Consider the following 12348-nt stretch of genomic DNA (forward strand, 5'->3'; position numbering starts at 1 on the left):
ATTTTTTTGAGTTCAAAAATTCTCAGATTGAGTGCAATATAATTGATTCATTTTCTCTGTGCACAATTGGGTTCACTTTCCTTCTGGTCCTCATCCCCATCATCATCCTCCATGTCATCGTCATAGTTATCGTCTTCTTTCTCAGCTCCTGAGAGTCCGGGTCCTCTTTACCTCCGAAGGCGCACGGTTCTTCGGTGATGGACTTGTCACAAATGAGTACCTGGGAAGAAAGTGTAAATTTTGCATTGTACTTTTGGGGAAAATGATAGTTCGAAGTTAGTAAAAGTAGATTTCACAAAGGGTATATGTAGCAGGGAATTGGACTGAGTAAAAGATCGGTTTCGATTCCAGTTTCTAAATAACATTATCCTTTGCTCAGTTAGTGCTATTCTTATTCTCAAATTGTACCTTATATTGTGCTTGCTAAGAGCAATTTTCTTTTGACTTATTTTTAAGTATTAAAAACTTTATTTTAAGAAATCAATTTTTATGTTTTATATTTTGAAATGTATATATATTCTTGATCAAGTTCAACAGCAGTTTCGATCTAGCCATGTTCGTCTATGTGTCCGTATGAACGTCAAGAACTTGAAAACTATAAAAGCCGGAAAGCCGGATTCTAGTTATACCCACGAAGCCTAAGCTTATTTTAAAATATGTCAACTCCAACGCCCTCAAATCGCGAAAATCTGACATGTCACTATAACACAAGATAGAATTTATTTATAAAGCTCTATATTTTTATTGGGTCAATATCTATCAACGTAAACGAAAATTGGTTAAATCAGACCAAAGTATGACCTAAGTCTTAAAAAAAACTCCTATAATGTTCCTTCCAACTGCGTTTTGTTTTTATCAAAACACCACCCATCTTGTTAACTTAAACAAATAGGATTACTGCAGCACTTGCAAAGCAAGTGCCTTCGATTGCATTTTGGCCTGTCATCACAGGGTTATGCATTTTGTGCAAACAGCAGCAGAGGCAAAACCCCAAAAGTCAATCAGTCTGAAAATTATAAATGCAAATTGATGGAGCCGGTGAGGCTGGCAGCTCATTGATTACTGGGATATGAAGAGAACATAAACAAAGGTCCACCGCACAACACACACACACCCAGGCAATCGACGGGCCAAGACGGATGGACAGTATATAACAATTAGAAGTATCCTGCTCATCCATGGAACCGGAGGCGACGGTGAGGAATCAGGTAATCCGAGTCCATATGGACAAACGGCAGTGGCAAAGGCAACTTGTCAGCTCGAATGACGTTTTAATAAGTCACATAATTCATGGGTCGAGAATGGGTGGGGCTGTTGGTTGGGCAGGGGACGGATTCTCCACGAAGAGCTGAGACTGGCGAATGTGGATGTGCCGCGTTCCCCGAAACTCCAGATTACTTGTTTAGCATGGAGATTGCAACGCCACTGTAATACAGTGGGGTGCGTTTCGTCCGTACACTTGGTTATTGATATTAATATGTTGTCAGTATTATAAATAGCCAAATAAAACGACTTATAGAAATATTACATTGTTGCAAGTACAGTATGTTGAATTCTATGTTTATCTAACCGTTGCGGTTCACGAAATAATTGTGTAGGTATGATAATTATTTTTTTGTCAATATATTAACACGTAAATTTATTTATTATACTTGCCAAATTATTTTATCAATTTTTGTTTCTGGTACCTAATAAATTAAGGAATAGTTTTAAAACAGGGAATAGTTTCTAGATCGAATGGGAGTTTTAAGAAAATGCATATGTAAAATTATAGTCAAGAGCTCAAATATTATTTTCAAATGTGCTAAAAGTTGCTAAAATTATTTGCTAAATGTTGAACATATCCTTACAGCCAACCCACTGTGCACGTTCACCTGATTTGTCCGCGTAAGCATCCATTGGCCTGGGGGCAAACGGCGCTTTTGGAACGCTTTGACACATGCTCCCTCCGCCACCCTGGGCTACATCCTCCATCCTCCAGCCCCCCACCCCAGCTTGTCAACTGCTCATTTGTCATTGTAATTGATTTTATGCCTGAGCTTTTGACTAAGGTTGTCGTGCCGTTAAGTTCGCCCCTGTGGGGACTTGGTGAAGAGGATAGCTTGGCCTAGAGCAGATACACAGAAAAAATTTTCAATACAATTAGTTATTATTATTTTCTCAAAATATTTTGACTATACTATTCTTAGTCAAAAAATGGAATGCAAATACCCACAAAAAATTTTTTTGCAATTGAACTCTTCGCTATCTTAAAGGTTCTTAGAAAAGCTAGATGGCTTGCAACTTCGAAAAAACATTTTTTTTATTATAATTTTTTAAATAAAAGTACAACAACAATCTCAGGGATGTCCTGTGAAAATTTTATGTCGATCGGTGTAAAACTCTCTGAGATTATCTCGTAATCGTGCTCAACGCGTTTTCTCAAAACTACGTTTTTTAAGTCATCTGATTGAAATTTTACACACTCCTTTAATAGTAAATACTTGCGGCTGAACTCAAGTATTTGTTTAAACAATTTTTATTTAATATTTTAAAGGCAATAATAAATTAATTAATGGAAATTTTTTCCAGTACTCAAAGTCGCCCATAATATAAGTTTTATCTTGATTTTATTTCGATTAATGAAAGTTTAACAAAAAATTGTTTTCTTTTTTGTAATATAATTTTGAAATGGTAAAATTTTAATTTTAACGATTTAAAATTATAGTTCCATCTCCAACACAAAGAATAACATATGGTGTTTTTTTCGTGTGCACATCCATATGCTGATGATAGGGACGACTGAAGGGGCATCCGCAGACTGGATTGGTTTTTGTGGCTAAGATAGTTTGAGCTACCTGGCAAGCTGGGCACTAGCCTTTTGCCTGATATATTATTCGATTACAGTTAGACGTAAATCAAGTGGAAGAGCATGATGTAGCCATCACTTGAGATCCAGGTTCAGGATGCGAATTGGGGCTTTAGTTGGGAGAAGTTATTGCGTTGACTTCATATGACAACGAGTCAAATTGAATGTCTGCTTGGCCGTTGGTCACCTGGGAGGCTGGAATCAATAAACTATGGAAGAGGGTCAAGCGGATGTGGTTGCACATGTGGCGATGTTAAAATTTGTCAGGGCTAAGACGGATAAGCTAAAGATTAAAGCACAAGGTGGCTTAGAACAGATACCTTTCGGTTCAAGTTTCAAAAGATAATCAATAAAATTAAATCACTATATCAATAGGTATTTAAATGAAATTTAGCTTGAGAATATTTACAATGTTTACCTGCATCAAATTTATGTTTAACGAATTTTGTATTTAAAACATATTTTATAAATATTAAGTTTAATGCCGTGATATGGGATCTACCGTATTTATAGTCTACAACAAAATATTAAATGGAAATATTGTAAATATAAAATTCATTAAACATAAATATGATGCAGGAAAGCAATTTAAAGATTCGTAAGATTAATTTCCATTAAGTACCTAATAACTAAATCTTTTTAAAGATTTATTATCTACTTGCAAAATGTTTAGAAAGTTACTTAAGCTCTCATTTATAATTTATTAAATGCAAAAAGGAAAATAGGCGCTCAGAATAAATAAAGTATAATAAACCATGTCACTGTCACCAGTGAGTGTCGTAAAATATATGGTACAAATTTCAGTTAACATTGAGACAATATAATAAAACATAAAATGCGACTTTATAGAGGTAAGGTATCACTCTTTTTCTAGCATTTCTAATTGAATTTTAACACATTTTGAGACGGGATGGTTGAATGACGATGCGAGTGAGAGATTGAGGAAAGCGCCACCCAATCGGCCCAACTTAATTTTCAATCAATGCACGAAACCAGCACAAAAGGCTGGCCAAAACCGGCGGAGGAACCGGTAGCCCGGAGCTGCCTGCAATGGAGGCGACTGTTTTATGGGTGAGCGCTTTGTATCTGGGAGGTACGTAGATACTTCTTGTGGTCAGCGCCCGAGGCGCACACTCGCATTCACGTTTTGTGGTGGCAAAAGAAAATCCTTGGCGCTCATAAATTTTTATAGCTTGTAATTATTTGGAATGTCGGGCTTGACGGGTCCGCAGTTGGGATCCCCCTTCCCGGCTGCTTCTCATCTTCATGGCTTTTAGTGTTGTGTAATATGTATCTAGCTTTTTTCAAAGGTCAAAAGCCGGAAAATGTTCGCTTTTGCGATGCCTGCTTCTCGCAATATATTATAATTAAGTTTTAAGGACTATATTACAAAATTTGCATTGAATCGTGCCTGAATTTGACTATTACTGTGTCAAAGTGAGCCAAGACTTGAGATTCTGATAACAAGAAGTAAAATATTTCTTTCAAAATCAATTTTTTAAAACCGAAAAAGTCGATTTTGGTAGAGTTATAAATATTGTTATTTAACATTCATAATTGGTAAATAAATTAACAGACTTTCAAAAAAGGAAAGACTTGGCCATGGTGTGCACCTATAAGTTAAAAATTCCAGCAAAAAATTTATATTTTAGATCAATCAATCGTTTCTAAATCTCACTGATTTTTACTTACTGCGCAGATTTAAATCTTAATAATTTACGAAAAACTAGTTGCATGTTGTCTAGTCAATCTAAATTTATTTAATATAATAAAAAAATATTAATAACATTAATGCAAATTTAAATTCATTAATGCAGAATTTAGTTCTCTAAAAATCTTGATTGTTTTTTTATATATTTGCAAATGCGTTAAAAATAACCTGATTTGGCTTAGCTTTCTCCTAGCTATTTTATGAATTGAATGCTAACGCTGATGGTCGTTCTGATCTGCGCATCCGCGACTGGCTTTGTTTGGTTTTCGGCTTTGGAGCAATGCGAGATTTATACTTTGGCTTAATTAATGGCAATGCGTTTGCGATTGGCTTTTATGGCTAGTACGCGTATCTGCTGGATGCATTCGAACAGCAGTTCTCTGTAATTAGTCGTGGCCATCTGAGAATCGTGTTTGCTGCGCTGTCTTGGCCAAAGCCATACGCTTTGCTCTCTCTCTTAGGTGATAATAAAGTTGTCAGCTAATGAAATTGGCAATGCCAATAGCCACAATCACGATTGTTGGTCGAAAAAGGATTGATAATGAATTTTCAGAACACTGTGCTTCTGAGAATGGTCACAATTAAGAGTAAAATATATTGAATGGAAGTCGAAATAATGGATAGTTTCCTTTCACTAAAATTTCTCCATAAATTCTTATACGTGATTTTTAAATAGAAAGGTTTTTAAAATAAAACAAAGATTAAAGTATGAAGATATTTTTGTTTAATTGAATAAAATACATAGTTGAGAAGGTAACAAAATAATTAATTTTGTGATATTATTATATATTATATTATAATCCCCGGGGAATTATGTTCCTTTTCAACGAAAAATTAAGCTATAGTAAATATGGGAACATTTATGTTGCAAAAATCAAGTAATAAAAGTATTCCTTACGTTTTTGTTGGCTAATCATGACACTGTAACATATCAGTGCGGACTCGAACATTATGCATATTGCTTTGCTTGCTCATTATCTTCACTGCCGGCACTTCCCCAATTTCCCCGATACTCGGCCACTTTCAACGCCTCGGCGAGCAAACTCAATTACTTAGAGAACACGCTGTTGTCCCGCACTTCTACGGCCCCGCCACGCCCCCCTCCGCTGGCCGCCCCTTCCCATCCTGAGGCGATTCCTGTCTTTGGGCTTGGCTTTTACTTTGACTTCGTTTCGTTTCGTTTCTGCCTTTCTGCCCCGGCAACTTAAAATGCAAACATTTGCCGAGCTTCTCCGGAGCTGCTAGGCTCTTCTCTACATGGCTGTTCTTGCCTTTTTGATGATTACAAATTAATCACACTTTAAACATGGCAATTACGCTCTGGAGGGAGCCACAAAACTTGCATAGACACATGGCCGGCGAATCCCGATCCCGGCTTCCTCAGCAGCGAAGTTGCCTTCTTTTATATGGAAAATTGCTTCCTTTCGCTGTTTAACTTTCGTTTTAATAAATAATCAAGTAGGCTCTGAGTCGGGAGCACAGCTCCACTTGAGCTGTTTTAAGCTCCACTTTAGGTGCTCCGGCACTCAGAAAAAAAATTAAAACATAAATATTCAAATTGTATAAATCGGAAGGAAGATTAAAATGTTGTTCTTCAACAAAATTTATTTTACTATTATTTATTCAAAATGGTATGTAACTATAGATTTAAAAAAAAAAACGGGAAGCAAGTAGAATAATGTTGAATAGAGAGATTATTTATTAAATATAAAAACTAATAAATATAACAACTAAAAGCAGAAATCAAGAATTCAAAAATTGTAATTAATATCTATGAACAGAATAAGGTAGAATCAAGAGATTATTTGTTTAATATAAAAACTAAAAGCAGAAATAAATCATCCAAAAATTTAAATAAATATCTATGAACAGATTCCTTGTCGACTTACTTAATAATATTTTTTTAAATTTAGCTACGTATTATTATACAACTTTTAAAGAATGTAAGTCAAAATTTTATAAGAAAAATAATGAAAAATAAGAGACCGAGAATCTCCGGAGGCGCCTTGATCATTTTGAGCATTTTAAAGTGAACATCTCGATTTTAGCTAAACAAAATCGGTGAGTAAAAAAATAAAAAAACACTCTTTGGGATAACCTGCTGATTTATGTGAAGATGTAATGTTTAAAAGTCTACCCCTCATAAGAGTCTCATGAGAATTATAAGGACTAAGTGAAAATTTTTGTATGCAAAATCAAAGCCACATGAATTTTTTATTGTTCACTTTTTTAGTTGAGTGCATTTCCTCTTCTGAGCTGCTGCTGTTCGTCAAGTCCCTCGTGTAATTTCCAGGCAATTTCTCATACCCATAATTGCATAATTTCAAAGTTGTTGGCAACTTAATTGCGCTGCACATTGGACCAGGCCAAGACCGATTCTCGGACTACCTGTCTCCCTCTGGCTGCCTAGTGCTGTCCCGCTCCAGCTGCTGTCTTCGGTGTAAATAAAACCTTTTTAAACGGTTGTCAGGCGGTTGGAACCCACGATGGTCCTAACTGCCAGCGACTTCAAAAGCGCGCATCATCATCAAACATGTGTTGTTGGACTGGGCACAGATCGGCCCCTCCCCCGGTGACCGCCCCCACTTATCCCTCATGTCCCCACACCCCCCGTTGCCCCACGGTCATTTGCCATCAAAGTTAATATGCTTTATATTAAATTCTGTTGCCTGGCCTCCTTTCAGTCCGGTTCAACTGCTCGGGCCGCCAGGCATTTTATAATCTGCATCTGCCGCACTTCCCTATTGCCCTCCGCCCACCGACCACCGCCTACCGCCTACCGCCCCTTCTCAGCCATGTTTGTGGAATTGTTTTCATTTTTCCCCACTTTTTCCATTTTTCCTCTGCGTGTCGCAAACATTTCGCATCAAATTACTCAATTAATTTCAGTTAAATGAAAAACAAAGTTAAGGCGAGCTTTTAATGTGGGAGAATCAGAAAACAGGAAATGATGCGGCCCGTCATTCCCACCAGGAATTACCAAATTGGTAGGCATTTGTGTGGAAATCGCGGATAATTGGTCGAGAATAAAACAAGTTAAGGAGCCAATTTATGGTTCGTAGAGCATAAAATGAAAGCGAAATTATATGGTTCAGAAGATCAAGTTAAGATAAAAGAAAAGGCCAATACTTTTTCATTAATATCAGCATAAGAAATAATTTATCCCAACGGGAAACTGGGCACATAGCTTGTTTATTTTATAATGAAATTTAATTGAAAACATATTCTTTGAAGACTTTATGTCAATTAAAATTGTTGGGTATTGATCAATTAATCAGATTTTGTCACCAGACTGACAAATAGAAAACTTGTATAAATTTAAAGAACTTTAAAAAAAGTGCACCATTTTTTTTTAGCAGAATTCCCAGAAAAATACCTTTTCACTTGAAGCTCATGTAACCTTTCCAAAACTTTGGAGCATCCAACGCTGCCACCTCCGCAAACATCCAAGGAGTGTTGACAGGAGAAAGGTGCTCTACAGGGGAGCAATTCAGATCAGACAGTAGGCAACAAGCATTTCGAAATTGATTTATGAGCACATTTCTTGCAAATGAGCCAAGCAAATCAAAACAAGACTGCTAGTAGGAACATATATTCCTGTTTCGGCCTCCACTCCACTGGTTCTCCACTGGTACTCCACTGGCCAATGCCGATGTGGACCGGCCACAGAGCCAACGAAATGCATTTGGCACGCAATTACGGCCCAAAGTGTTAATTGCATTTCCGCTCTGCTCTGCGCTGCATCCAAAGGAGCAGAATCACCAGCAGGAGCAGAAGCTGGATGGCTGGAAGGCTGGAGCCGAGGCTATCCAAGCCATCAAATGCAGCACTGCCCTCAGCTCACGCATTCGGCATTAACCAGAGACAGCCTACTCGCACTGCAAAAAAAAGCTGTGCAATCGTAATATAAAATGTAGAAATAAACAAAAAAAAATAATATAAAAAACTATCATACAGATATGATTTTACAATTGGTTTATCTGATCAAAAATAAATATGGAAGATACCAATGGCAACTTTCTTTGCCCTTATCTCAGTATTCCTAAACCTAAATTGAAAAAATAATGTTTTTATTTACTTAATTTATTTTTGATAAGCACAGGCTTTAAGAATTGGACGTCGATATTTGTATATAAGTGTATAAATGTAATTATTCTAAAGATAAATTTCTTTTTTTTTAAATAAAAGGGAACAATTGTTTCCTAGAAATTAAATATTACATCCCCTTATTGGGTTGTACAAATATTTTTCCAATTAAAGCTTAACTAAATGTAACTATTAATAGTTGGAGCTAAAAACTTCCATGAATATTTAAATATAGAAGGGGGAAAAATCTGCAAAACGGGCCACCTCAAATTCGAAGGTTTAATTTTCACCTTTCGGTTTACAAAGGCAAATCTTTTTGTTTTAAATTTTCCTCCCAGTGCACTGAAAGAAGTAAGTGTGGCCAAGCCAAAGCCAAACCAAAGCATTTGGCAGAGATAAGCGAGCGGCAGAGTTAACGGCGCTTTTCTGTGTGGTGCATCGCGAATTGTAGGGGAATCCGGCGGGGAAAAGGGAAAATGGAACGTAATGGCCAAGACGCATGCGTGGCACTGCGGACCTGGCCAAAAACAGAGCAAAGAAGTCCAGACACGCAGCAAGCAGTCAGATGGAGCGAAACTAAGTCAAACATTTGTAGAACACGGCGGAGAATCGAACAGAGGGGCTGCAGTCCGCAGAACTCCCGGAGGGAATCGCGGATGAAAAAGTGGAAAATTTATGGGCCCCAAAAGGCGAATAGATGTCGTAGATTCCGCATGCTGCAGCGAATAGTTAACAGGCGAGGATGGGGGCTTAGCCGAAGCTATCTTGTAGATCCATGGATATATGTAAAATATAGGTTGGAGGAATTGATAGGTGCCCACCACGAGATAGCAATCTTTTCCTGAGATACCAAAAACGAAAACAGCAAGCCCATTTGTGAACTTCCCTTGAACTCCGTTAGCTGACCAAAAGTGCTTTTTAATTGGTCGAAGCTGCAATTTGCATAGACCATTTCCAGCAGTTATCGCTCGGAGGTCTCACATTCGAAACGGGTCCCAGTTTCCATTCGGGGATCCTGCTCAGCAGCGCAACATGTGGCAAACATTTTAGTGATAAGCCGCTCTGCAAAAATGTTGGCCAGCATGGTACCCAGCTGTCTGTTCCGCTTTTGGCCAAGCTCCAATCTCGAAAGCCAAACCCCGTCCCCTGGGCGCTGTCGGTTTTGTGGCATTTGTATTGGCAAATCAATGATAATGACATTTATTTGAGCCAACTCCGATGCGCTCGTGGCCCGTTCTCGAGCGGCGCTCTTGCCCAAATCCGCTAATAAGCCATTTTGACAAATTGGATGATTGCCGCGCAATCGTTCGCCTGCCAGAAGCAGATGGGACGTCCCAGCGATTCCTGTCAACTGTGAAAGTGTGGTGGCGAAAGTGAAGATAAAATGTCATGCAAACAACTTCTCGGCAGATACGGAAAATTGCGTGAAAATGGAATGTGGCTGCTTATTCGATATGGAAATTATTTGTGCGAAATGACAATGGCAAGGCGAAAGGAAATGTATCAAGTTAAAGTATCTATTTAACATATATTTAACTTAAAATGAAAACAAAATTGTGTTGTATGACTTGTGCTGCTTACACCACTCAGTTTGGGTTACAAGTATGGAATTACAAAAAATACTAATCTAGATTCCAGAATAGATATTCAACACATCTAAAATTTATACAACTTAAATAAAAATTTTTTATGCATTAAAACGATTCCTTTAAAAAACACATATTTTAATAATTTTAATAACAAAACTTGAGAACTTTAATATGTATCCAAACTTTAATTATTCTCAAATATTTACGAATGAAAGAAACTTTTTATTTCACACCGGCATCTTGAAATATTAACAACTTAATATGTATTTCAATATTTATGAGTAAGTTTATTTTGTAATTTACTTTATAAAATCATATTTGTTTTGGAGTATTGTGTAAATTCGTTTGTGTAATTGCTTCGTCTCCCAGAACGAATCGCTTACATCATATCCCTCTGGTAGCACGTGATTGTGTTCTGGCACTCGGCATCGTGCACCTGGTGAAAAACTGAGAAAATAAAAAATAAATTGGGCATATTAAATGTAAATCATTTGATGGTGTGGATAAGAGCATTACCATTCTTGGTGTTGAAGCAGTTCCATTGAGTCAGCTCGCATTGGCCTGGAAAATTGACCACACACTTGCCATTGCTGGCGCATACGGATAAAGCTGCTTTGGGACACTGGAAATTACATTTTCCCAGTTTCATTTCCTCGCGGTGCTGGGAAATTAGTTGGGGGATGTGGGCGTGGACTAGGTTGACTATATTGGAGACCTTGTCGGGAATTACCAGCGAGCGACCTGTTTTGCCTTCATTTGGATGAGGTGTTGTTTCGGAATGCCCCTGATCCTTATGATTTTCCTTGTCCTTTTGGAGCTGCTCCTTTTCTTTCTGCGCCTGCTGTTCCTGCTTTTGTTTAATGGCTTGGTTCACGGCCAAAGGAATATGTTTCTCCGCCTGCTGCATCACCTTCGTCACATGCAGTTGCAGTTTGTGAAGCTTTTCGGCCACATTGATGGGTGTGTGCACCACTTGCTCCACCGGCGGCATCACCACCTTATTCTGCACCACCGGTCTTCCCTGGTGAATCAGAGTACCGGTGGCCTGATGGTTGGTCACCCTCACCCTCACCTGTGGATGGCCAGTTTGCACCTGTTGTAGGCCAGATTGCAGCGCAGGTGCAACCTCTGGGATGTGGGCAGGGGCAGGGGCAAGGACATCACCAGAGTGTGCCAGTGGTGGAAGGAGATCTGGATAGGGCTTGACCACTGGCGCGCCACTACCACTCCCACTCCCACTCCCACTCCCACTCCAATCCACTGGGCCAGTCAGTGTGCTTGGGACCTGTGGCTTGTTCTTTATATGCTGCAGCACCTGATTGACGTGGCTGGTTATCATGTTCTGGATGTGAATGGGCAGCTCAGTTTGCTGGGGCTTCCCCGTCGTGGTTTGGGGCAACTCTGCGGCTTGGCCCAGCGACAGGATGGCTGCGGAAGTTTAAGGACTTACATTATGATTTTCCAGCAGGCAAAAAAAAAATTAATTTTAGGTTCACGTTTTGTAAAGGTTGTAAAAATCAACACTATTGGTATTGTTTAAGATTTAGCTTTATAAAATTGAAAAACAAACCGAAGGTTAAAAATATTATTAATTAACATAAAACTTGTAGTCTCACAGAAACATTTAATTATTAATTAGTTAAGGAATGATTTGTCTAAATCAAAATATTAAAATTATGAATGACATTCTGATTGTTTCACTTGATAATCACTTGATATAACTTTTTATATAATTTTTTAATTCTTCCGTTTTGCTTACACAGTGCTTAGTTTAGTTAAAACTTACCTAACACCAAAATAACTTTCATGTTTCTGAGATAATCCATACTTGCGTTCGTTTTCGACACTCAAAGGTGTTCTGTGACTCTTTCCCCAAAAGCTGGCACTTTATAAAGCCTTTTCGAGCTCCCTTAAACGTCACCAGCCTTGCAAACGATTTGTTTAATAACATTTGTTCATGTTATTATTTGGTTTTTATGTAAATTCTCAGCACACGAGTTGCTAACAGGTTTTTGGTTGCGCTTGAACGGACCAGTGAGCTGAGATTAGCACTTTGAAGGAAGGTGACGATGGAGAAGGGGTTGGGAAATACTCGTCTTCCAGCTGGACTTATC

General features: G+C 38.1%; 1 protein-coding gene across 1 annotated transcript; it reads right to left on the reverse strand.

Moving 5' to 3' along the window:
- Nucleotides 1–10435: 10435 nt before the first annotated feature.
- Nucleotides 10436–12123, reverse strand: LOC108143192. The gene is made up of 3 exons (XM_017267443.2): nucleotides 12021–12123; nucleotides 10751–11662; nucleotides 10436–10681 (listed from the first exon to the last, which is right to left on the reverse strand). The coding sequence occupies exons 1-3, from the start codon at nucleotides 12058–12060 to the stop codon at nucleotides 10614–10616; spliced, it is 1020 nt and encodes a 339-aa protein (XP_017122932.1). The 5' UTR covers nucleotides 12061–12123; the 3' UTR covers nucleotides 10436–10613.
- Between the last annotated feature and the right edge of the window lie 225 nt (nucleotides 12124–12348).

Source organism: Drosophila elegans, unplaced genomic scaffold (assembly GCF_018152505.1).
Source record: "Drosophila elegans isolate 14027-0461.03 unplaced genomic scaffold, ASM1815250v1 contig_208, whole genome shotgun sequence".
Lineage (NCBI taxonomy): Eukaryota > Metazoa > Arthropoda > Insecta > Diptera > Drosophilidae > Drosophila > Drosophila elegans.